Source organism: Triturus cristatus, chromosome 3_2, assembly GCF_964204655.1.
Source record: "Triturus cristatus chromosome 3_2, aTriCri1.1, whole genome shotgun sequence".
Lineage (NCBI taxonomy): Eukaryota > Metazoa > Chordata > Amphibia > Caudata > Salamandridae > Triturus > Triturus cristatus.
This window is the reverse complement of record NC_140584.1, coordinates 1,025,431,059-1,025,458,640: the sequence shown is the minus strand read 5'-3', so window position 1 is coordinate 1,025,458,640 and position 27,582 is coordinate 1,025,431,059. Positions and strand designations below refer to the sequence as shown.

Genomic DNA, 27,582 nt, shown 5'->3' with positions numbered 1-27,582 from the left:
TGGGAATAGATGGGTATACACCAGTTCTTTCAGACCTCTACCAAACCGGTACCGCTGTGGTCTCAGATATATAAAATCCCCTTTACATACACACACTATAGTGTCACAGGTGTTGATACGTCTCACCAAATCTCAGGAGGGATACACTCCCATTGATTAACCCAGCTGAACATAGCTATATACTTTAAATAAAAAAACACATACAAATACATGCTACTTAAAAGAAATTTGTGCCTAGGTGAGTTTTCCAAACTAGCTCATTATCCTTCTACTACCAGGTTTTACACCAAGAAGATCTAGGTACGCTGCTTTCCCCTTTCTCATGTTAAGAGGCCCTAGCTCCCATCACATAGGCAGTGTTTATTGCACTCTTTGCACAAATATTGGGACTATATGGGTTTCCACTACATGATTTCACTATAATTAAATATGAGACAGTAAAAGTTATCACAAAAGTCCCTATGAGGCAATTCATGGTGATTTGAATTTTAAGCTCTCGCTATAGTGTTTATTTTTTGTACAATTCTTAGCCCTGAAGAAGTCGCGGATTATTGTACCCATATCACAACGAAACACGTGTTGGCTAAGGAACCCAACTGAACAAAAGACAAAAATTAAAAGAAAAATAAGAACACAAAGGCTGTCTACATTGACATTACATAATTTGTATTGATTGTACTTGCGTGTGCTGGGAGATCTTGCTAAATTTGTTTGAGAGAAGGGCGGTTTACTCCACTTCTGCAGCACCGCTGTTGGACTTGAACGTTTGACATATTATGTGAACTCCCCTGTGAGGCGCCATTCCCCCACAAAACGTACCGCCCATTCCCTTTTTACTGGACTGCAACCAACATCCGGCCGCCTCGGTGCCGCTGTAGTGTCTGTGCTGGCCATTGGGCCCTTCAGTGATAACCTCGACCCAAGGAGATTTTTGTTCTTTCAGCCAGATGGCCTGCTAGTCGGCAGTCCCCAATCCTACAGCTGTGCTTAGCCCTTTGGGTGCAGCGTGCAGGGGCCACAGGTTAGCCACTCGCCAGAGCTGCTGGCGGTGCGAACCAGGTGCCCATCTAACCGAATCCTTCTTACGAACCGTACACTCACTTTTGTTCTTTCCCGGCTAAGAGGGTCTTGTGAGTAACCTTGCAAAACTGCACACTATGATAAAAAGCATTAACGTCCTTCCCTTAGGAAATGTACCAATATGGTATCTAGAGATACCCGAGTAAGAAAAGTAATTATAAAGTCATTTCGACTGCTGTAACATAAGCCAATTCAATGTCAAATGCATATTTGTGATACCTTGCCTTTGAGAGTACAATATTGCCTATAATTTTGTTCTAGTAATAAAATAAGATTTTTATACAAACCAATTGGTCGGAGTTCAGTTTGAGTGTGTGACACCTTTTCTTGCCTGAAGGTGTACAATAAATGCTTAGCAGTACCCTCTGATAAAGCCTTGCTGCTCGCCCACACTACCACAAATAGAGAGCAAGGTATTATCTGCCTTTTACCTCTGCCGACCTTTGGGGTGCTACTGGAGTTTGTGCACACTATACCTCAATTTGGTATAGTATATACAGAGCCAGCTTCCTACACCAATCTTATGAAATGTAAATGTTGATCCGGTTAGCAAGGCAGGAGCTTTGAAGTCTGAAGAGAAGGTTACAGACATTTGGGAGACATGTCTGAATCCCTCAAAAACAGATTTACAAGCATTATGTGCAGTAAGACCTGCTAGAATAGTGAAGATTCCAAGCAGACATTAAGCCCTTAAACCCAATATATAACCACTGTCTTGCAAGACCCTTACCAAATTAGAACAATCAGTGTTGCAGGAAAAATCATAAGTAGATTGAATATAAAATTTACAAACTGTTCTTACAGGGTGCAGAGATGTTTAAAGCACCAGGGCAAGAACAATGACAAAGAGTTGGTCAGGAAGCAGCCTTGTCAAGAATTGAAAAGTATATATTGGGTCAAGTAATACTATAAGACCACAAGAGGCTCTACAACCACTACCTAATATAGAAACTGAAGCATAGAAATCAAATAGTTTGCATGATCCTAGATTTGCAAGTGGTATGGCGTGAGGATGGGTTAAAATTGTTCCTGAGAAAATTGCATCTTGCCGACCATGGACTGTAGGCAAGCAGGAGCATTACATTTGCAGACTTTAAAACATTTGAACCTAACACTAATGTATGGGTTAGTACTTGGAAGTAAAGGCACCTCAGATGTACTTACAGTGATGTAATGACTCCAGATGTACCAAAATGCAAAGTAACTACTGATATTCACTGCATACGGCCCAAAGACACCCCATTTGCTCTCCCTATTTTTACCTCCAAACGTTAGCCTGTTTTCACTGGTATTGGTAGATCCAAATGCAAATGTTGCGTTGTGGTTTGGGGTGCTCATCACATTTGAAGCCATGGGAGAAGATCCAAAAGCAGAAGTGTTTGTCGGTGCTGCACTTTGTCCAGATCCAAAGTTGAACCCACTCATTGCAGGAGTTGTACTGGTGCTCTGTGTCCCCAGTCCAAAGCCAGAGGTCGTGTTGCATGGCTGACTCGATGCAGTAAATCCAAACTGAGTTTGAGTGGCACTTCCAAACACGGAGCCACTTGTGGTCTGAGGCATTCCAGAACCAAACCCAGCGGCTGGAGTGCTGGTGGATGGGCCCAAGGATAAAACGGGCTTAGCACTACCAAATGACAACTGGGTGTTTCCGGCTGCACCAAAGGAGGTCTGTGAACTAGCCCCAAAAGCAGGTTGATTTGTACCTGCAAATGTTGGCTGAGCTGGCTGTTGAGCAGATGACCCAAAATTGAAAGGAGTGGGAGTAATACCAAAAGGCATACTAGCTGGCTTGGTTGTTGCTGTTGACGGCTGGGCTGTTTGGCTAGAGGTGTAAGGAGGATTTGGGTTCATAGTGAAGGAAGATGATCCACTACTGAAGAAAGAGGCAGATGAACCAAATGGGATGGCAGGCTGACTAGTGTTTGTAGTGGTGGATGTAGTGGCAGGACCACCACCAAAGGCAAAGCCACTTGCCACTGGCGCACTAACAGAAGGGGCTTGGCCAAAGGTGGTCACCACTGGTTGCGCAGATGTTGCAGAGGCTGTAACAGTGGAGGAAGTTGGCTTGCTGAATTGAAATATGGAGTTTGCCCCAAAAGCACCTGTTGCAGTGGTAGTGGTGGTGGTGTTTGAAGCTGCAACAGTGAACTGGAATGGCTGCACTGCAGTGGTAGAGATAGTGCTGCTGGGCACATTAGCAGCGGCTGGAAGTCCAAAAGCAAACGATGGTTTAGGAGCAGAGTCTGCAAATGAACCAGCTGTGGAGGAAGCAGTTACGGTAGGGGCAGTTTTAGCAAGCTCTGCGAATATGGAGCTGGAAGCTGTGGGAATTGCAGTCTGAACTGAAGTGGCTGCAGTACCAATATTTTGTCCGAAGGAGAAAGGAGCACCAGAGCTAGCCGAAACAGGGGCTGGAGTTGTTAGATTCCCGAAAATTGGTTTGAAAGTAGCAGTACTTGGAGCCATTGTGCATGCAGATGAAGATACGTTGTTATCAGCTTTTGGCAGTGTCCCAAATACTGGTTGGAAACTGTGCGTTTTAGTGCTGCCAATGGGTTGTGGAGCACTTGCAGACTCTTCACTTGGCTTCTCCAGCAAGAGGCTCATCAGAGGAGAAGGTTTAGGTAGTTCTGTATTCCTAGAGGGACTGCTGACAGCTGGGATACCAATAGAGACAGTAGCTTGAGAGGTAGCAGTAGACTGTGTCCCAGAGGATAACTCTCCAAAATTAGAAGAAACGCTCCAAGTAGCCAGAGGTTTGGATTCAGACTGAGTTTTGGGGAAGGAACTGGAAACCACAGACATAATGGGCGCAGATGGAGATTTTGAAGGCGCTGGGATTGCAGCAATGGCTGGTTCTGTAACAAGAACAAAGGATAATGAGCAACAGACAAACATTAGACCCATAAGCATTACCACCAAAGAATTTACCAACCGAATGTAAAACCCAATCCAAAATACCCCAAACAAATTAGAAGGTGGGGGTGGAATAAAAATGGCAAATAGAAACATTAACTACAGGGAGGGGAAAAAAACAAATATCACTTGCTGGTTGTGTTTGTTCCACTTCCCTTTAAATGATTAAGATGCAGAGTTGAGTACCACTTTGTTTCCACCCCTTAAAACGTATCCCTCACACCACAGGATCACACTGCATCTTTGGAAAATCGAACAAAAAGGTTCCTCACAAACTAGTTAAAAATAAAAATGTGTGTATGTATATATATATATATATATATGTGTATGTATATATATATATATATATATATATATATATATATATATATATATATACATACATACATACATACAAGTTAAGGGACACACAAACTGCTGCATTAAAAAAAAATACTTTAAATAACCCCGCTATTGCGAAGAAAACTAGTTCACTTCCTCTACACTATTGCTGCAGAGTGTGGGTAGGCATGGGGGTGGAGTAGTCAAGATCCCAGTGTAAAGAAGGGGGTATGTGTGATCAGCCCCCAAAGGAAGGGAATAAGTGGCAGCTTTTTTTTTTTTTTTTTTAACTTGCAGGTGCCCAGAGTTTTTCAGCCACACCCTGCCTGGGCAGCAATATAGGTCAGCCTACTGATCAGTTTTTTAGTCATTCACATGTTGCTATGCCCACATTTAGGAGGCTGTGGTGGGTGGTAGCAAAATGTGAATGACAGAAACTGATCAGTGGCTGAAATTCGCTCACCCACTGTCCCATGATGTATGCGATGGTGGGAGAATTAAAACGTGAATGGCACAATAACTGATTAATGGCTGAACTGGGCAGAAGCAAAATTGTGAATGTCTGAATAACGAAGCAATGGCTGAAGTGGGCCAATACATCGCTCTACGATGTTGTGGGCAGATACAGAGGGGCATATGGTGTACATTTTTAACTGGATTGAGTTTCTTGCATTCTGCTAGTTTGCAAGGAGCATGTTATTTCACAAAGAAGTTCCTCTTGGCATCAGGAATGACTGCCTTATTGTGTCGCAGCTTGAAGTAATGTTGGTCTTTTCTGTAGCTTCTTTGGAGAAGTTATTCAGATCACAGCATGGAAACACTATTACACTGCGAATTTTGCATTCTTTCAGTTCACACTGCATTAAATTAGTTTCCTAGTCGCTAAATCAAATAATGGTGGACAGCTCTTGGCGGGATTTAATACAGAGACAGCATGTGAAGGGGAGGTAGAGAGCAGACTGTACGTGATTTTTGCAGTACAGTTTTCAGTTGATGATTGATCTTCCAGTGAATCCAAGAAACAGGTCCATGGTAGTGGTTATGTACCTTCACAAGTACAATCTGTGCAGCTGAGAGCAAATGACAGGGTAGCCCAATCCAGAGTGCAGGCAGGTACCTCACCAAGCTCAGGCAGTGTGCTTACTTGGCATCCTCAATTTAATTCGGCCACAAATATACCAATTCACTGCAGACTCTGAAAGCAAGGCAGATACTGAAAGCAAGGTATATACTGCAACTTCTCAATATTGAGTTTTTCGGGATTAAAATTTCTTTGAGGAAATTGTGCACCAAAACAATCTGAGGAAGCATGGAGGTAATATAGGGCCTCTCTAGGGCACACCTACATTTGGGGATTTATTATATTTTTTTTAAAGCCACAGAGCCCAATGCTAAACATGTGAGTATTGCACAAATCAACCATACAGTTCTACTGGACTACTAATACGGTTTGGGCAATACATACCTTTGCACCAATAATGAGCAGTCTGGTTTTTAATTTTGAAGTGTATGCTACATTTTAATGAAAATTCTGCTGCACTGCCCCAGGAACACCTAGATCATGATAGGTTGTGTAAAATTCAGCCGGTCATGGAAAATGTTTACCAAGTTTCCAGACATTAATACTCCCAGAAAGAATGTAAAGGTTGTAGAGTCCTTGATCTTGTAAAGTGGGTGCCAGTGGGTCCTGTGTGCCATGCTTGCAGACACTGCATGCAGTATAGAAAGGTCACACCTACAGCAGGCCTGACAGATGGCAGGGTGCACTATACTACATGTGTGGACATACCTGTATGAGCAGATATGACCCCGAGATATCAAAGTCTATTCTTAGATATTACAAGTGAACAGGGAAGCCATTTTAAGTACATGCGCTGGACATTGGTAATTAATAGTTCCCCAGCTACATGTGCATCACTGATACTAAAGAGAGGCAGGTTATCAAACTAAACCTATATTGATTCCAGTGATGGATTTGTGAATATATGCACCCAGAGGGCACTTTAGATGTTCCCCCTGAAAACCTGCAGACTAACTAGTGTATTGGTTGACTGGTGCACATTAGCCTGCCACCAGAGACCACCTTCTGACCACAGGTGAGAGCCCATGCTCTGAGGGCAGAAACAAGACCTCCGCTGGCCATTGGTGTTGTGACCGCCAAGAAGGATGGCCAAGTAATCTGCATATGAAGGAGGGTAGCTTCATAGGTCTCTGCTGCCTTTGATCTACAACCCAACTACAGACAGGGGAAATTCTACCCCCTGCCCTGGGCCATTTGGAACCAGAACAGGCAGGAAAATTAGCTAGTCAGGAGGCATGTTCCCCATCAGGTTAGTTTCATCCCCAAGGTGGGCTACCCTGATGTGAACACAACTTGGAATTCCACCATCTTGGTTTGGGTCAAATTGGGCTCCCCGAGTCAGGAAGTGGTCAGATAGAGGATGTAGTCGCCCTAAAAAGTAGCCCATTGGCTACTGCCCGTCACTTCTCTGGACGCACCTAAATGGAGAATTTGAGGCACCACTGATGCCAGGTACTTCAATTCCACAGATCCAGAAGAGGACAAAGAAGAGCCACAAGACAACAAGAACTGAAGACTACTGTGGACTTTTGCCACCAAACCCTGCCTGCACCAGTCGCAACAACTGACTATGCGATTCATCCTGCAGCTGAACAACCACCAAAAACCAAGATAGACTGCCACCCCTTCGCAAATTGCCAGCAATCTCCCTTGGAGTAGAGGAGCTACTCCCTGCAGTCCCCAGGCACTGTAAAAGCAGAGTGCGGTTTACCAGGCTGCCGCTCCCCAGCCAGACAGCAGTCCCCCTCACCCCCGAGGAAGAAGTACCTGTGCTCCTGAAGGTCGGATCGGTCCTCCAACTGAGTGAAAACACAACAGGAACGACCGGAGCCGCACAGGACCAATACCCGGGGTACCCTACCCCTTGCATCTGCCAATGCATGTTTAAGTCAAGTCTAGAAAAGCAGCACAAAGACCGAGCAGCCGTCGAGGAAAGTCAGCACTGCAGAGACCCACTTCTAGAGTGGCGCAGATGTCCTAACATCTGCACCACCAACTGGCGAGACCGATCACCGCAAGGAAACAGGATGCACAGTCTATCCGACCTATCCACTCCGCATCAGAGAGCCCCAAGCCCAGGTACCGACAAATGTGCAAGATTTGAGATGTGCAGGTGAGAAGCTGGGTTTCTGTTGCAGTAACCCCCCCACTTTTTTGCCAGACTACTGATGCACTTTTGACTGGATGTGCCCTGGGTCCCTGCTAATCAGGTTCCCATGGCCTGTGTTCTTTCCCACAAGACTATACCCAAACCAAATTGGCATCTCTGGTCACAGGTCAGCCCCTGGTAAATGGTACCACAGGTACCCAGGGCACTGTGACCAGGAAGACCGCTCAGGGCTGCAGCACTTACTGTGCAACTCTTAGAGGCCCTGTACCTTCACTCACTCACACCCCCCCCCCCCCCCATTGAAGGCTGCGTGTTTTGGTGCAAAACAAAGTAAAGAGTCGACATGGCACCCATCCCCGTGTGCTATGCCTACAACCCACTGCCCTGGCATAGATCAGTCACCCAACTAGCTGGGTGCCCAGTACCAGTGGTGAGGGTACAGGTGCATGAGCCCTGTACCCCTACAGTGTCTAAGTCCAATCTTAGACATTGTGAGTGCAGTGCTGACATCAAGAGTATATGGTGCTGAGGGTTTGTTGTTACGAACACCACAGCACCATAATGGCTACACTGAAAACTGATAAGTTTGGTATCAAACTTCTCAGCACACTAAACCCACGCTGATGCCAGTGTGGGATTTAATGAAAAATGCACTCCGGTCATTTTAGTGATGCCCCCTGAAAAACGACCAGCCTCTGGTGGGTTCCCTGACTGGCACACACCAACCTCCCACCAGGAGACATGTTTCTGGACCCTCAGGGTGGGAGCTTTCGCTCCCTGAGCCCAGAAACAAGCCAGAAACAAGCCTTTTCTGGGCGGAGGTATTCACACCTCCCCAAGGCCAGGAAGAGCCATCTGTGGCAGGGGAGCTTCAAAGGACCCGCAGCCTTTGTAATGCGACCCCCAGCCTCTCCTGAGGTCAGGAGCAGGCCCCCTTCCCTGTCTCCCCTCCTTTTTGGCAGGAAGACAGGTGGGAAAAGTTAGCCAGCCCAGAAGGTGTGCCCACCTCAGCCAACCCCACCCCTCAGGGAGGCGAAGCCAATTCTTCAGTGCCCGCCGTCTTACAGATGGCAGACACTCGCAAATCAGGATTAGAGATTGTGCTCACTCCCCCACGTTGGGTGAGCACACCAAGGGTGTAGTCACCCCAAGGTCAGTAGCCCATTGGCTCCTGACCTCAGGACCCCTAAAACACCCCCCCTACAGTATTTAGGGGGCAGCCATGATAGAACTCAGAATCCCACAACTTAAGAAAAAGGACGAAAGACAACGCCCAGCAGAGGAGAGTGCAGAGAACTGACTTGGCCCTAACCCTACCGACCCGTCTGCAGTTTCCAGAGATCCTGCGCCAAAAATCGTCTTGTCCTACAGCCAGAGACCTCCAGAACCCCTGGGAGGACTGACAGCCTTCAACAAAGACCGGATCTCCTGTGAACAGCAGCTCTGTTCAGAAGAACCAGAAAGACTCCAAGCCTGCTGAGGAAAAAGAAACAACGCCTGGAACCACCACTACACCCATCACCTACGGCCTGAGTTAGAGTGGCCCACCTGTCCCAGCGAGGTCCCCCAGCGCGTCAGAGTCCACCGTGGGTTGACCTCTCCAGAACTCCCAGACGTTGCCTGCAGGCTCTGCACGGAGAACTTAACCGTGAGGGGCCCAATCCCCTTTGCCCTGAGCCCAACACCAGGAGCTTTGCTCCCACAACCATGTGAGCCTGCGCGTGAACAGAAACCAACCGGAGGCCCCCTATCACCCTTTGGATAACATTGGGCCTCGGCACTCTGCACCTGGCCACCCTAGTGCCGCTGAGAGTGTTCTCGGATTGCATCCTCGACCCTGGGGGGGGGGGGGGGGGGGAACCCTGGTTTTAACTCCAGAATACCAACTCCCACAAATGAGTACTTACCTGTAAACCATTAACGTAATTTCCTTCCATAGGATTGCATAGACTTCTTTTCCTTGAAAAAGCTTTTAAGAGTGGATTTGGTTTGTATGAAACATTGAAAACTGCAAAGGTACTAAAAGTGAATTACTTACATTTTGGCTAGGAAATGTTTCAGTGCATATCACACTGATTACTTTAAAGCTACTTTTGCTAATCTAAAAAAGTAATGTGCACAGTAATCTGTAAAGTAAATAGTAGTTCCGAACTGTTGACTTACCTGTAATTCAACCAACTGCATTTGAACCTGCTTTCAACTGTAAATCATTGCATAAGATTTTGCAAAGTATAACTTCACTTACTTGCACCAGGATTGGCTTGGGTCTAGAAATAACATAACTAAATATTTGATACAAACAAATTGGTCTCAGTTCAGTCTGTGAGTGCGTGACATAATTTCTTGCCAGAGTGTGTACAAAAGCCTAACACTATCCTCTGATATTTCCTTACTGCTAGCCCACACTACCACAAATAGAGTGTAAGGTGCGATCTACTTTAACTGCTGCCTACCTTTGGAGTTCCACTGGACTGTGCACACTATACCTCATTTTGGTATAGTATATACAGAGCCAGCTTCCTACAGCAACCTACCTGTGGCGACTAAATCAATTATGCCACCCTCCTGTGGGAGGGGCATAGAACTAGCCCTGAAAGATGGTGGGGACTGTAAAGTGTGCTTCACCTCGATTCCTCACCTTAGGGGTGGGAACACCTCCTATTCTTAGTTTTTCTTCACAGTTATTACCGCCAAAAGTGGGGGTGTAAACCAGGGCCTGCCATCTGCTGCTAGCGACAGATGCTAGGTGGGGTGTGGTGGGGCGCGTTACAAAGGCAACAGTTGAAGATCCAGTCTGCGAGCACTAGCCCATCCAGGGGGAGGAGGGATGACACCTCTGCCCAGGATGTGCATCGTTTCTGGTCCCAGAGAGCAGGAGCACTCTACCCAGGGGGGCCAGACACATGTCTGGTGGTGGCTGTCTGCAGGCAGTCAGATCCCACTCCAGGGTTGGCAAGGTTTCCGGGGGCATCTGAGGGTTTCCTCTGGGTACATGGTACAATAAATCCCACACTGGCATCAGTGTGGATTAAAAGGAGTAGTTTGGTACCAAATACTCCTGTGTTCAGTGTAAGTCATCATGGTGCTGTGGAACTAGAGTGGTCGAGTTTTCAGCCCATATACTCTTGGCAGTGTGCCATGTCAACTGTCATTTTCTCCCTCACATGGGGATGCAAGCTGCAAGGGCATGGTTCCAGTAAGGGGTATCCCAGGGGACCCTCGTCAGCTCTGACCACAGGGGTGGTTTTTTTACTAGTACTCTGAAACATGCATTTGTGACTAGAATTTATCTGTACAATTCATGTCCGACAAGGTAACAAGGCAAAGAATAAACCTCATTTCTTACAATACACCATTGATCATACAACCCCCTTAAAAGCAAATTAGTCCTTTCATGTGTCAATGCCATCACAAAAACCTCAATCCTAGTTCTGCGCAAGCATCTCTAAAGTGAAGATGCTTGGATAAAAGGACCAAAACTTAAAGTTCAAGAAAATGGACAATACACATGTTTACAATCAATTTCCTTAATTGCCATACACTTCCTTAGTCAAATACATTTAATAACATCAAAAACATGCAATTTGCAGTGCAACTACATACCAAGACCATTGCAATCACACTACTAAGCAAGATCAACCTATGCTAAATCCTGCAAATGCTTTTCAGGTAGTCTGTTAAGGCACAACAGATCCAAAATAAGTAGAGCTAAAGGCTGGTGTCCTTTTCAGTTATGTAAAAGGAAATTAAACTGTACTCATTTTCCTAATTCCTGTGGGGCACTATCACAACAGAAGGTATTGATGGAGAATCTCTTAATCAGCAGTAGACTACAGAAATATAAAAATCCAACCTTAATACAGGATTGCAAGTGCATTGGTATAGTTTGATGTTGGGACATCTAGTACTCTGTATTCCCATTAACATTGTCACTACACGAAAGAGCATTTCACCCCTGCCATTTATCACCTGTAGTAGTGGATGGTTTCTGCATCTCTTTCGGAATCTCCAGTGATGTATTTATTCCAATTGATGGTGCAGAAGTCACACTAGTTTCAACGGTAAAGGCAAGAGATAGCCTGCTTGACATAGTTTCTGTGGTAGTGCTGGAAGAAGGGGCTGCAGAAGAGACTGTAATAAGTAAACTGAGATTATACAATTAAAACAGAAGACTACCAGGCAAGAGAAAGGGTACATCACTCCAGATTTTTTTCAAATTCTATGCTACCTACAGCTTTTCAAAGCATAAACCAAGCAAACAAGTATTTGAATGTGCAGTTTTAGATCCGCTAGAGTCTAAAAAGGCAGCACGTATTGTGTTGGTACCACTCTACATGAACATTAATCCTACTACAAGCAGTGGGATGGGAGAAGCAGAAAACACAATTCTGTGTTAAACCCCGAGCCTTGAAAGTCCCACATGCTGGTCTACAGGCACAAGTTAGAAATACAAAACTAGTACGCAGTTACCGCTTGGTTCGTCCTCCAAGGCTTTATTAATGTATTGCAGTGCTGCTTTTTTCTCAGCATCGAGGTCTTCTGCAGTCACGCTGTAACCCAGCTGTGGAGGGGGTGGCTAGCCAAAAAACAAACATTTACACCGAATTGGTCAGCCATTGTACAAGAAACTTTACAGCTACTACACCACCTTTGTTCAGTTAAATTTTAATAAGAGACAAACTAAGTTTTAAAGAACATTAGCACACAATACATTATTTTAGCACACATTTAAATGAAGACAAATGTTGAACAGAAAGGCAGTGAAGATAGCGGAATTCCAACCTCTAAAGTTTTTAGTTAGCATCTTTAACCACAAATGTATCCACCCAGAAAAAAATAGGACAAAGCCAAAACAAGATCTAATGGCCTCTACAGATAAAATACTTAAATTGAGATCAAGTAAGGTTTTCCTCCAAAATATAAGCTTGTTAACTGCACCAGGCAATCTCAAGCAGTTCTAATATTCAGAGATAATGCAACACATGGGCTAGTCTGTTCTTTCTTCACAGAAGAAGAGACTGGGGAGAGGCAGTAGCCAGAATACTGCTACAGGTTATATTTCTGAATGAAGAGGTAAGAACGTTTTGCTAGAGTATAAAAGCTAAGGTTTTTAAAGGTTATTTAAAATAAATGTTATAGTTGCATTAACCAGATACACCACCTTAACAGCTTTCCAATTTTGGGAGTTCTTAAACTAATTTAAGACAGCTAAATATTTTCGCAAGTTTAAGGCATGTCTCTTTACAGAGGTCTAAAGCTGAATGAGATACAAGCCGGTTTCATGGCTGGAGTGCACTGCTGTAGCAGGGCTGCTAACAGCAAAGCAGATTAGCCCGTTGTGCAATCTCCACAAAAGGAGAGTGAGGACCAAGAGTTTCATGAGCCATAAGTTTAACAGGCAACAGAAGGGACCTCTAACCAGCCCCACTCATACACATTCACACCCTGGAGAACTCCCCCCCACAAAGTCTCTTCTGGGTCCACAGGCTTGTTACTAGTGCAGAATAGCACAAGGGGAGAAGCAGGAGGTCATATAAAGGTAGGAGATGAACATTAACAAAAATAGCCATAGCTCTGCTGCAGGGTCACCAACAAAGGAAAATATGCAACACTGTCAAACAGGTCTCTTGGAGAGTGCATAGTTCCTAGACAGCCTTTTAACTGTGCATGTAGCCCTTGATGAGCAGTCACAATGACTAATTTCAAACAAATGTGGACAACTTCCATTGGCCAGGGGGCTTAAATAGCCAAATCCTCAAGTTACATCTACTAATGGAAGAACGGGAACTACTTGCTGTAACTAAATTGTACCAAAACTGATGTTATCGGCACCCAGCCACAACTTTGAGCCCAACAATGAAAGGATGTTACCTGTGGGTCTCGTTTGACCCAGACATCTGCTTTGCAAAAGACAAAAGCAGTCAAAGGATGACGGGCCTCCCATGACACCGGATTAACTACTTTATTGAACTTATGGTATTGAAAGTAGCGATTGCAACTACTGGAAAAGTATGCATGGAGTCCAAAGACTTGGTCCACAACACCTTCAGCTTAGTAATCTTTGATTGCCACTTTAGAAGCATGCAGTATGTGGAAAGGCCGTACCATGATCAGTGGATCCCTGCGTCTCAAAGCCAGAAGCTGCATCTTGCGCTTCCGTTTCCCATCACTGCTGGGAGAGGTCAATAAACTCAAAGAATTTGGCTTCTGCACAAGGACTGGCATGTCTGCAACAATAAGAAGAAAAAAAATCTTATACGTGTATACAGTAAAGCTGGTTAATAAAATGAGAAGGCGGAGCTTCAAATGGATTACAATTCAAATGCCCAATACATTTTTCCTAGTAAAAAGTGACATCTTGTCACATCACTAAACATGGTTCATCACACTGCAAGTCTTACACGGTGACACAAAAGCATAGGTAGTGCAACCCCACTAAACACAAAATCATTTATAGCTGGCAATTACAAGCAAGTACATTTTTAAATCAAAGATGACCGATTACTAAGTGGCAACCATCCAGTGACCACTGCATTCCCCCAACCATCACAGAGCACTTCATTGATGGGCTCACCTTTTCCAGTCGGCTGTTCCTTGCCATCTGATTTTGGAGTACTAGAATTTGACTGCTGCAATGCATCTTCCCTGTGGGAGAACATAATCAATGAAAAATTGACAGATCCAAACCTACAATGCAGTCAGTCACATTTCTACAATTTCTGCCTACGTGACTGCCACTCAAGATTTTAAATCTCCTTAAACCCACGAGACACCCACAAATTTATGTTTAAGAGATATGTTGGTAAGGCACCAGGACAGCCCACAGTGCACTATTAGCGATCAAATCAAGTTACATTCCTTGGTTGAAATGCCTAATAACATAACAGGGTATGTGTGAATGCAGAGCGCCAATAGAAAGATGTACAGCTGAGGGTCACTAGGCTTCACCTGGTTTTCTTGGCAGGCCTCTCAGGTGTCTGTGACCGAGATGATGAAGGACTGGACAAAGGGGATGGCCCACTTCTTGAAGCCTTTATTTAAAAACAAAAACATGTCAGATTTCATTGTGTGTCAATCTTTGACTGGCCATGGTCCTCCATTAGCACAATACCCCCATTCACAGATTCAGTACCTGCATAACTTCAAACATACAATCGTCATAATCAACATAACAAAGGAAAGCTTGTGAAAGTTTGCCTCTACAGGCCCCATCATAGGTCTCACACTACAAACACTTAGAATCTGTGGAAAGCAAGCAACTATCACCTTGAAAAACACAAAATTAGTTTCTTAACCTGGGGAGAAGGGATAGCATTCTCATCTATTATCTTCGACCCTAAACCAGACTACATATCATTCATGGATTAAATCCTAGCTCCACCTCATATCAGATACTTGCTCTTGGAGACAAACCTTAAGCTATTCAGCAAGGATTGCAATTGGCAGAGTCTTGATGAGAAAAGTAAGTCCATGCGCCCTTTGGAACTTTCCCATATCCATTCACCTTGTCCAAAGTATAACAAGGTGGCATGGAACTCAACATTAATTGAAAGCCCTCTCCATCAATATGCAACTCAGTGCTACTGCATGAACACTTTCCTTTACCATTGCTAGTTCAATGGATTACCGTCTGTACCACAAAATTAAATCAATGCCTGCAGTTGTGATTAACATAGGGGATCATTGCAACTTCATTTGCAGTACCCGGATGTGAAAATACCCACATACATCCCTGTGATACGAAAAAGCATGGTCACCTCCATAATGACTTCATCGGATTACTTTGTTGAAGGGTAACAAGTAGCTAGCACTCAAACAAGCACACCTGGGCCTCACAGAAGAAACCCAACTCACTCATAGCACTTTAGTGCACCAGTAGTACTGCATTCACGTGCCAATGGCACATCTTGTCAGACAAGCCTTCCAACATTGCTGTTGTGATCTGTAGCCCCATGCTCAATCCCCAGCTTCTACTAAAATTAAGTCCTGTAACTGCAGAGAAGAAAAAAAAAAAAAAAAGTAAAAAATTATAAAAAGCGGCATACACTGCATGCAACAAAGTACATGTTCAGAGCAAGTATGGAACATGCTTCAGTAGTCTTGCATTGCAAAGACCAAGATAACATTTTCCCAACAGAAATGCTGGTATCTATAGGGTTGTCACATACTTTGTAGAATGTCCATCTACAATTTCCCAGTGAAGAGGCTGGCTATCACATGGTGATCTTACCATGTCAGTAGTAGTGTTCTGTAAAAATGCAGTTAAAGCTAGAATAAACTGTAGTATTAAGCCAACCATTACCTTTACAAGGCCACGCGTAGAGCTATAAGAGCTGGCGATTGCATTCCGCACAGATGAGGGTATTCCAGCAGTGCAAGTGTTGTTCATAGAGCTGACTGACGAAGTGCGGGACCTCTTACTGTGGTTATCATCAGTGCTCTGAGAGTTCAAGGTCCTTTTCAGTATACCTGGCCTAAAAGATAAAAAGGAGAGGATGAAAGGAAACCAACCACCATTCATTCAGATCCCCTGCCAATGCAGCCAGCAATGCCCCAGAACTTGCCATACACCACGTGCGCAGATTTCATATTTCAACCAAATGTTCTGTTGACAGCGTCTCATTTATCTAATGTCACATCATTGACAGCATCATCACCTATTCCAAGTAGGACTTGGAGTTCACCTCATATGAACAGTGGTTTTGAAATTAGTACACCTGGATATTCCTACATTCCCTTCTTGCTTGAATATATGTACACATCTTCGCAATAATGAGCTTTAATTGTCCCAAAATATTCTTTAAGTTAGTCTTCTTAGTAAACCATTGTATGATATATGGATTCTAGGAAAACAAAGCTAATCTTACAATAAAATATGCTTAGGACTCCACGCTATCAAACATAGTACCTTCACCACAATGAGATTTACTTGGGGATGCTTTTCTGCTGCACTCATTGATACCAATTCAATTGCTAGAAGTGTATTTTCCTTTCACTCACCTTAACTTTCACCATTAGGCACTTTGTACGCCTTGTGAGGGTATAAGCTTCAAATCCTTCATCATGCTTCTCCTCTTAATGAGTCCATTGAGGGCTACAACACACTCATTTAGGTTCTACATGCTGAGCGCTTTCACACATGACTCACTCATGCAAATACAAATCCTGGCTGGTACAGGGTCTTTGAATGTGTCAGGGACATGTTTAATTACCCCTTTAATCATTGGTAAGATTTGTAGTTTTCTGGGACTGTTCAAAGGCACCTAGAAGAAAATCCTCCTCTGTTGAGTCTGAGTGCATGTGCACACCGTGAAAAACAGCAGCCCTATTGATAAGTTGTCCACAACCAATGTTGTCGTCTGGGGGAGATGGATTTGTTGGGGGCTTGGGAGACCTGATGGATCTATTGGGTCATTGTAATCATCCCAATCGTCTTGTGGTGTCCCGTGTGGATCTGTGAACGGGTCATTAGGGTCTCCCCCCTCCACAAGTCATCATCATCGATTGGCGGTGGTGTATGTGGTGGAGAGGTTACATGCAGAGGTGGTGTAACAGGTTTAGGGGGAGGAACAGGATTAGAAGGAAGGACAGGAGAAGGTGGTATGGGTGAAGTGGCACAGTCCTTCACAGGCACTGGCGGTGTGTGTGCTGTGTCTAGCTTCTTCTTCCTGCATGGCACAGTTGTGACATGTCCTGTTTTGGGATGAATGTAAATCTTTTTCTGTTTGGGATCGACAGGATGCAGATGAAAAAGTTACTTTACTTTTTTCGGTTCCGAACAGGGTTGAAGTTTCTGCTTCTTGGCCTTAGGAGTCCTTTGGCTTAGTTTTCAGTTCCGAGGGTTTAGGTCTTGGAGCCGAAGGGTGGTCTTTAGGCTTGGAAGTGTCCGGAGCCGGTTTGTATATCGGCCGCAAGGTGTTCGGGGCCGGTTTGTCCTTTGGCGTCGAACTTTGAGCCAATTTTGGAGCAGAGTGTTCTTTTGGCTTCGGTACCGAAGGCGCCTGTGGGACTATTACATGTGGTTTGCTCGGTCCCGAGCTACCGGAAGGCTGGTCTTTTCTTCGGAGCCGAGCCCAGTGACGGGGCTCCTGAAGTGTGTTTACAGTCGCGACTGGGGCCAACAGCGAAATCTTGACCAATGCCTTCTGTTTTGGTGGTGGGGCTGGGGCAGTTGTACTCACTCGGGCATTTGGGATTTCCACACAAGGTCCAAGGTGCCTTATTCTGTCCAAACTCGATTACGCCAATAGCCTCTACTACTGATCACCTTTGACAACCATGAAAATGCTACAACGGATTCAGAACTCTGCTGCCAGACTACTCTTGCATATAAGACCACATCTCCCCTGCCTTGAAAGCCCTGCATTGGTTACCAGGTACCAGAAGATCCACGTTCAAGCTGCTTTGAATCACCCACAAAGCGATACATGGAACAGGACCACTCATCAGGAATGAAATCACCAAACATTCAGATGAACCTCTGTTCTAGAGTGGCACCTCGCCCCAAAATCCCAAGATACAGGGGAAAAAAACCATGGGTGGCACATCCTTCTCTGTTCAAGCAGCCAAACTACTGAACTTTGTCCCCCTCCCCCCCCATACAAGATCCACAAATTACCACTAAAGAATTCCCCACATAAGCACCATACGCAAACACACAGCATGTCAGTCTGTATACAAGCATTTATTTGTACTATAGGTATTTACCTATATGTGTATTGCTATGTATAAACGTGTAGAACAATTATATTTAAAAAAATATATATTCATTAGTTCGGCGAAACATATGTACATATTACTGATATTCTATCTTTTTAACATGTATATAAGTGACTGCATGAATAAGTAAATCTTAGCTATTCGTCTACAATTGCTTCACTATTGGATTAAAAGTGTGTATATATATATATATATATATATATATATATATACACACACACACATAAAATTTTAAGTACAACACTTGAAACCCAAGAATCTACATCAGAGTCCATACCGGGCCACCACCAATTCACCCTCAACCTTTTTTTTGTTCTAGTTTGGCCTAAATGCCCTTCATGAGCCAAGCTGATTAGATTGTGTCTTAATGCCACAGGTGGAATAAACAATTCCCCTCGCATGATTACTACATCTCCACATACAGATAGTTCGTCCAGAATCTTAACATACGGTCTAGTGGAAGGAGAGACTGAGCTTTCTCTTCTACTACCTAACAGAATTAAACGTTTTAGCTCTAACATAGAATTGTCTGACATTTCTCTGATCCAATCTGCTTTTGTAATGGCTTGAGATTCACACACACTCAATATGTATGTATGTATGTGTGTTCTTATATAGCGCTCGACTTACCCTTGCATCTTGTACTGATGCTACAGCTCCTTCACTTTGTTTCTTTAAAACAGCAGTTTTATCAACAGTCTCCCAATCAAGAGACAATCTTGATAAGCAGTCGGCTTGTACATTTTTCCAACCTTGAATGTAAACTATGTCATAGCAATACTCCAACCTTGCTGAACACTTATTTGTACCTCCTGGTAACAACACCTTGATAAGGGGTTTGTGGTCTGACTTCAGTGTGAATTTGGAACCCCATAAATAAGTTCTAAAGTATTCACAACCCCAAGCAGCCGCCAATGTTCCGCGTTCTATCACCGAATAATTTTTTTCGGAATTGGTGAATGTTCTAGATGCAAATGCCACTGTTTTTTCATGACCGTTATGCAACTGAGCCAAAACCGCTCCAAGACCAGTGGCACTGGCATCCACAGTGAGTACTGATTGGCGTTTAATGTTAAAAGGAGTGAGGATACCTGCTTCACAAATATTTTTCTCAATATCCTCAAAGCATGTTTGATGAGACGTGCCCCAGACAAAGGCGACACCTTTCTTTAAGAGAGATCTCATTGCAACAGTTTTGGTAGAAAAATCCGTAACAAACTTTGAGTAATACTCTATAAGTCCTAAGAAGGATCTCAGTTTGTCCTTATCAGAGGGAATGGGGGCCAAGCGAATAGCATCTAAAAGATTTTGTTTGGGTTTTACTCCAAGATCAGAAATTTCATACCCTAGTCAACTTTATCAACAAAAATTTAGCATTTCTCCCGTCTGAGAGTTAAACCAGAGTCTCTTATTTTGAGTAAAGCTTCTCTAAGTGCATAATTATGTTGATCAATAGTGTCCTCAAAAATAAGGATATCGTCTTGAAAAAAAAACAATGTTTTTAACAGCCTTAAACAGTACATTAATCATCCTCTGAAAAATGCTAGCAGCCGAACAAAGGCCAAACGGCATCCTAGTACACTGAAAAATGCCATCCATGGTGATAAAGGCTGTGAGTGGCTTGGACTCATTATGTAATTTAATCTGATAAGCGTTTTTAAATCTAATTTCGAAAAGTACTTACCACCACTCAAAGCCAGAATCAACTCATTGATATTCGGTAGAGGAAAGGGGTCTATAACTACATTTTGATTAAGTGACCTAAGGTCGTGCAAAATCTAAATTTCCCATCCGATTTTTCGGTGATAACTACTGGAGAAACCCACATGGAGCTCTCCACAGGTTCTATTACCCCAGAAGTAACCATATCTTTCAACATTTCTTTAACTGCTTCCCTGGCTACTAAGGGTGTCCTGCGCACCTTATGTTGTACAGGAATAGCATTGGATTTTAGAATTATTTTATGCACATATCCTTTAAAACAGCCTAGTTCATCTCTAAATACATCTTTCACTTTCTCTAAATTTTTTCCTAAAGATGGATTTTCAATCACCATCACCTGAGTAGGAGCCCTGGGATTAACTATGATCGAAAGATCATATTGATGCATCCACCCCAGGATGGGTGGTCCCTCAGTGGCAACATATACCTTTCCTTGTTTGGATCTGCCATCAAATTCTATTGTGGAATTCATGTATCCCAACAAATTTATTGTTTCACCTTGATAACCCCCAGGATTCATATCTTTGGGTAGTAACACAACATCCGTCCATGACATATCATATATGTCTTTTGGAATGAGCGTGTACATGGACCCACAGTCCACCATCAATTGCACTGGTTTCCCATTTATCAAAAAATCTGCCTTAGGTCTATTCTTCCTACCTATTTGGTCATCAATGCTTAACACGCTATCAGCAGGATCATCTACACTTAAAAGTGTATCCTCCTGCTGAGTGGGTGTATTGATTATACAAGAAGAAACCGTGTCATGAGTAAAGGTATTAGAGTTACCTTCAATTGTGGCCACTCTCAGTTTAAAAGATTGCCTGCACATATTGGCAAAGTGGCCCTTACGTCCACATTTCTTGCAACCTTTCCCTATTGCAGGGCATCTACTGTACTCCGCATTATGAAATGAACTGCCACATCTATAACATGATCTGAATTGTTGTCTACCTCTTTGTGGAGTTTTACCTGACCTAAATACAGCTGCAACATCTGAATCTCTAGACACACTATACATAAACTGAGATATTTTCCTGTTTTTTGGTCAGCTCACGCATACGATATTGAGACTGTTCAAGAACTTTCGCAATATCTATAGCGTCTTTCAAAGAGGGATTCTTTGCAGCCCAAAGTCGCTCCTGTGTTTTCTTGCATTTGCACTGTACTATTAACTGGTCACGAACAAGTTCGTCTGTCATTGCTCCAAATTTGCACTTTAGGGATAGTTCACGAAGTTTGGATACAAAGTCATCAACTGATTGATTTTCTTCTTGTTTATGCGTATAAAATGATACCGATTCATGACTATATTGATTTCTTTGGCAAACCTTGTTTCGAGACGTTTCTTAGCTTATAAGTACACATCTTCAATGGCATTCCCATTAGGTAACGTAGCAAGTGGAAGGTATTTAAAAATTTGTTGACCTTCTTTGCCCAAATTGTTTAACAAAAGCGCCTTTTTCCTTGCAGCACTAAACTTGGAACCATCAAGAGCGTCAATATAATTTTCAAACATGGGCAGCCAATCTTCCCATTCAATAGATAGAGGTCCTGAAGATGCTAAGATGATGGGAGGTGAAAGAATTGAGCTTTGTGATTCCATTGCTGCTGTGACTGTGTGAGACTGAAACTCAATGAGATTAATGAATGAGCAAAAGAATGAGGAGCTCTGAGCACACACACGCACTTCGCTGCTTAAAATAAGGAAAGCGCTAAAATTTACCAATTTGAATGTTCACCAAAGCAGTGTGTACCTTAAATCGCTGAACAGTCCTAAGAATATGCGTGGACAGAACGAGTGACCAATCTGCGTAGGATACAAAAGTACAATGCAGTATCAATACTTGAAGCGAAGCACTGAAAGTACTTTGTTAAGATGGCCGCCGACGTCGTAATGACGTGCTATCTGAAGGGAGTGGGGCTTGTTTTGAAGACGTGAGCAACGTGCGTGACTTCCTTTTTAAAGTCAGTTGGGCACAGGATCGCAGGAGACTGACGTCGGGCGGAATCTCACGCGCTGTTGTGCGCATGTGTAAGCAATGGCTCTAGCGGCGGCATCACGTCCAAGAACCAACCGTCAATCATCCCACTGGAAACAAGGGATTTTCGCCATTTACACGCCCCACTACCTGAAGGAGGAATTGAAGTTCCAATTACAGCGTTGTGTTCCTACGGACAGCAATCCGCTTCGAAGCTTACCGCGCTCCACACTCCACGCTGAGAGAGACCAAACATACCTTAGAGAAGATTACAACAAATTTCTTAACTTTAACACTGAGCACGGTGTCCTTGAAGCGGGCGCAGTGCTCAGTTTCAAAGTTATAAAAAACAGCGTGGTGTCACCAGAACACAAACAGCTGTCGCCACGAGGCTGTACAAACGCACGCAATAGTAAAAAAAAATGATATATAAAGTGCGGCCAGTCATAAAACCCACTGTCTCACGCCGCCAGTGAAAGATCCAATCCTGGTGGGCGTGGTCAAAGGAGGACAAGGCTGTAACTAGGAGGGACTGAAAAGCCTCCGGTACAATGAGCACACTCGGTTCGGCATAATTAATGACCCCAATGAAATTTAGGGACGGAGCAGAAACTGAACTTCTCGAACCGTATTGATTTCAAGAAGCTCTCGCATGGCGAGAGCAGCGCATGCACGCAGCTAACGCCAGGCAAGATCTCAAAATTGGACAAATGCTAAGAAAAGTAAACATGCAGCAGCATTTGGCACTGCAAACAATCTAATGGCACAGCAGCCACTGTATCAGCGTGCCGTGAAAAAAATACAGCGTTGTGGGAGAGTGTCCAGCCTGCAAGAACAAGCAGGAGAAAGCCATTTAAGTAAATAGTGCTCGGAAGTACTTCAAGCCTACTGAGTAACACACATAACAGGGGGTGTCATCATGGGAGGTTACAAAATGAGACAAGGTGGAAATATGGAGGGAAAACTAAGCCCATTGACCAATGAAAAGCAACACAGTTTACAAAGGACAATGACAAGCCAATGAAAAATATGGACGAAGCTTAAAGTCCAACCCGAAAACTTCACTCCTCTCAGAGCAGAACATGCGCTGACCAGGCTGGACCTTGAGAAAGACTGGTTCTCGGAAGGCCCGAAATTCGGAAAGCAGAAAAATCTTTCCATTAAACTATGGGATACTAAATATCCAGATCACGTTGGATGAATAACCACTTCCCCAATCGAAACGCCGCTTTCCTGATTCAAATCTGTATTACTCTGAGAAAACTTAAAATTAACAAAAGAAGCCAGAGCTGTTCATCAACAATTCCTACTCGTCAAGGAGCCTTCCCATCTACTGCAATATTGCTAAATTAAGGCAAAGGTGGTAACCATCTCTGGTAGATAGAGTGCTGGATAGCAAAATTGTACTCTGCTTGCACACCGCGATTTAAAAGTTCATCAATGAAGATTTAGAAGAGCACCCCTACAGACACATATGCCTCATATTTCTTAACACAAAGGAGTCTGAAAGAGTACCTACTTGTATGGATTCTACCCATCATTTAAAATCCCATACCTCACTGATTCCTCAAGAATCGGTCCCACTCTAGAATGTTCTGAAACGCTCTACCTAGTCCCACCTGCCATGTCACTCCACCGATAACTCACCCATCTATAAAATTATCTTCTCTTGAAGAAATTGCAAGCCCCAGCTTACTACTATGTGCTGAACATTATGAACTAAGGGAATTGGTTGATAACCTTGTGTATTACTTGTGTTGCTTTACTAAGCTCTGGCTAGTAACGTACTACATCAGTTATTTAAAAAGCACTTAAAACAATCTTGTCTATTAAGGGAATATATCATGTCTCAGAACAAAGACCACCATCGACAAAAAAACAGAAGGGGAAAGGGAATACTTCCAAGTCAGCTTAAAGAAGAAGGTTGCTGCAATACTATAAAAAATGGAAAGTCTCCAGAAGAATCAGTTGGTCTCTAGACTAGATATGCTCTCGCCTTAAACTATAAACATCAGCAACGACCAACAATCCAAACAAGCATCCACTAATATTCCAAATGCACCCGCCCCCCCCCCCCATCCCTATATGAAACAGTTTATCCATGTAACTTATCCTTCCTTACTTTGGTATCAGAGATGCAGGCGAGCCGTTTGCCACTAGGGATTCAAATGCAGACTGTCCACTGCCACTGCTGTCATGTCGCCTGTAGAAGATTAACAGAGAATAAGCAAATAAAGTAGGAGACAACAGAAGAACAAGATTCCATTTCAGAAACAATCACAACTATTCAAGAGACACTATCCATTTCATCACATAGAAATAAAAGCACTTAAAGCGTACCAAGGTCATGGTATAATACATTCCATATGGGCCGTGGGAGAACACGATCCCTAGAGCAAAGCCAGTAACCATCTACTGTAAGGCAAGCCACATTAAAAGCCGAGCAGAATGCAACATGCTTCATCTTTGATCACTTCTGCTTTTATTAAATTATAACACGACAGGTAGGACTGTGTCATGCCAGCAAGACGAACCCTGCATAGCAGCTCAATGAAAACTGAATAATAGTTAGAAAGGCTGCTGAAAAAATGAGTATTGCAACTAGGATCCCTATCGCCCTTAAGGTAACACCCGTTTACCTCCGTTTGTTCTCCTGACCATCTAAACGTGTTATGTCTTCTTCCACAACCCTCTTTCGACTTGCTTTCAGGGCATTAAGCACCGTTTCTCTCGCACATGGGTCTGGTGGGACGTTTGCCGCAGATTTAGATACTGGAGACGTCAACTGGTCAAAGCTGCGGAGACAAGAATTCAGTGAGACTACTAACTTTACATTTTTGGCAGTGACGCTATTCCTTGCTCCCAACTATATTAACAAAATCTACTTTTATACCATCGACAAACGGAAAACAGGTTATAAGAAGAAATTGCAAAAAACATACAAGTTACCTCAATATAAGCAAGCTTTGAGTTGTACAACAGCTTTTAACAAAATGCACAACGCTCCAACAAAAGATAACCATCGGTACCACCAACTGTTTGATTTAAAGTTAAAGTCTACAAGACCTCATCAGGAGCAAACACAGCTAAAACTATGCCTCCTTATTGCAATACAGGAAGCCAAATATGTAGACAATTGAACAAGTGTTGAATAAGTCACTTTAAGCAAAACTTTAACATTCAATGCAAAGATTTCTGCAGTAGTTCAGTTACAAAATATTAATGCCTATTGAAAATTTCCAGTTGACTGCACAAAAATAGCAGCTAGACGCTATAAACTTACATGGGAGAGCGAGCAATCTTGCTATCTGGTGGTGCAATCTTCACTGTAACTGGACTGTGGATCACTGTGGAGTTTTTAGCAGTTAACACGTTCTTGCGTTGGTAGCCATCCCAGCGCACCGTAGGCATTGCCCCCGTCAAAGCATACTGTGTCTGTTGAATAGGATACCGCCGTCGAGGTGTCAAAGCAAAGCGGTTCATGGTTGGGAGCTCTCTGAAAAGAATGAAATACTGAGCAACCAAGCAAGGCCATTCAAGCACATGAATTATCAGATGCCGGCGAAAGCAGCAGCAAACTCGCCAAGCATTCTAGTTAATACATGCGTTTGTAGAACAGACAAAATGCAATATATTTAGACGTTAAAGATAACCGGTGACAATTTTACGAGTTCAGGCAAGAGCGACGGGCCAAGTGACAATCACCAGCTCTGCGCTACATGAAGCAATATATCAATTTCATTAGAAAATTACTTTGCAAACTTTAATATCTAATCCAAAGAACTAGCTGGGAGCCTCTACCCTGGCAGATGTTGAATTAAATGAGTGCTTCATGTTCACCCCAGCATGCTGATCTGCACACTTTCTACTCCACCTGCCCCAAAAATGCGTTCTTCATGCGAATAAATATATTGCTAGGTCAGTAGGATGTGTTGCAGGGCTTGGATTGTGACGTCACAAAACTGCGCAAAAGATCGAAAACATGGGCCACTCAAGAAGCGTATTACCCGCAGGTGAACTTTATACAGCTTTTGACAGCAGTCATTCGGGGACACCTATCAAGATTCAAGCATAGATCAATCACATCCACAGCAGACAGCGACATTTTCTACTCAGTGCAGAGGTCTCCTGTAGGCCTTACAGTAGCAAATAGGTACTCTGAAACAGTGAATGCCTTCTCTTTTTATTTCCATTTAACGCATCGCCTGTAACCCAACTGACTTGCCAGTAAATATTACTCACCTACTCAATATGAAAACAGTATCATAAGGGCTCACCTGGCGATTAGAATGGTGTCCCAAGAAACGCCTACGAATCGACTGCTCACTCAACCAACACCTTTAAAGCCTCTAGATATTCCCAAACGGCTTGTGTTCGCGTTGATCTCAACATCAACAAAACTACAGGTGCGCTCCCATGCATACCAACCACTACAACGTTTTTCAACGCACATCACCCGCTCAGACAAGCAAAATGCCTCCCGTGCGCTACAACTAGATTTTGGATTGGATTACAACTAGATTGTAATCCATGTTCACCATCATTTACTTAAATGGAAACACCCTCCAAAACCACTCGCCCCTATCGTGATTATAAACTATTGGGGTTAAGAGGGATGCTCTTTAAAGTTTACTGCTACACAGATTCCTTCCCATTTTATTATGGACACTAAAGGCACAAACTGCCCTCGGCTTTAGAGAGTCATGTGGCACAAACACACACTATGAATTAAAGACCCGCACTCTCAAGTGCCATCGCCCTTACCCGTAACTAAGCCTCCGCTGCGGGCTTGGTACGGCGGGGTTCGGCCTGTGTAATGCCTCTCGCAAACGCTGCTGCTGACCCCGGGCCCCCTCGACGCCTGCCTCTGGGTGGCCGAGATAGCTGCCCATAAGCATGACGCGAGGAGAGGGAGAAGGGCAGCCGTTTGCACAGGCTTTGGGCGGGGGCTCCGGCAGCAAACACAGCCCCGGAGGCCCAGTGTGCAGGCACCAAGCGCCGCCCGCAAGCAGCAGAAGTGACACCACCGCCCAGGCGGGTAGCAGTAGGCCAAACCCGAGTAACAGAAGCGCGGCCCAGACAGCCCCCCGCGCGCGGTGCCGCACGAGCACCAAGGTCGCGCTCAGGCGCCCGGCTACAGGAACCATCACGGGCCGCGCGCGGGACACCTTAAATATCCCGACCTGCCCCGCGCTAGGGAGCACGGCCCTGCGTGCCGCGTCACCGCAGCTTAGCAACACTTCGGAGTCTCATGCATGGAGAGTGAGGCGTAATTTACCCGAACACAGAAGAAGGACCAGAGGTACAGATGTTCACGAACGGACGTATTAGGCTCGCAAACGATTGACAGCGAAGAAAGACTACAGCAGCGTTGTCCCCTTAAAGTAAAACATAATTTAAAAGAAAAAGATAACCGTTTGGACAATACAAAAAAAATCAAGCTAGCCCCTTAAGACGTTTCAATTGCTATGGCAGGACCGGAGGCTCCGATTATGCTACTCATTTCTTTACCGCAAACCCAGAGCAACCACCAAATAAACACTAAAACAAAAACTACATTTCCCATAAGCATGAGAACGAGTCATGACAATTCCACCAATCACGAGGCTATGCTCCCTTCAAATAGGGCTGACTCCATCTTCTATGGC

At 44.0% G+C, this 27,582-nt stretch overlaps 1 protein-coding gene across 2 annotated transcripts in view; it reads right to left on the bottom strand.

The window, feature by feature from the left end:
- Positions 1 to 27,175, bottom strand: part of LOC146859022 (nuclear envelope pore membrane protein POM 121-like) — an 80,901-nt gene extending 53,726 nt beyond the window's left edge. The window contains exons 1-11 of one of the 2 annotated variants that reach the window (XM_085649658.1): positions 26,699 to 27,175; positions 25,218 to 25,430; positions 24,574 to 24,729; positions 24,057 to 24,137; positions 15,811 to 15,982; positions 14,457 to 14,539; positions 14,083 to 14,153; positions 13,614 to 13,735; positions 11,979 to 12,084; positions 11,478 to 11,627; positions 2,343 to 3,938 (exon numbers count right to left, since the gene is read on the bottom strand). In XM_085649658.1, coding sequence (XP_085505784.1) covers positions 2,343 to 3,938; positions 11,478 to 11,627; positions 11,979 to 12,084; positions 13,614 to 13,735; positions 14,083 to 14,153; positions 14,457 to 14,539; positions 15,811 to 15,982; positions 24,057 to 24,137; positions 24,574 to 24,729; positions 25,218 to 25,430; positions 26,699 to 27,081 — 3,133 coding nt within the window. In that variant the 5' untranslated portion in view covers positions 27,082 to 27,175. Of the gene's footprint in view, positions 1 to 2,342; positions 3,939 to 11,477; positions 11,628 to 11,978; positions 12,085 to 13,613; positions 13,736 to 14,082; positions 14,154 to 14,456; positions 14,540 to 15,810; positions 15,983 to 24,056; positions 24,138 to 24,573; positions 24,730 to 25,217; positions 25,431 to 26,211; positions 26,308 to 26,698 lie in introns of those variants that run through there. The other variant, XM_085649659.1, reaches the window with a different exon arrangement.
- Between the last annotated feature and the right edge of the window lie 407 nt (positions 27,176 to 27,582).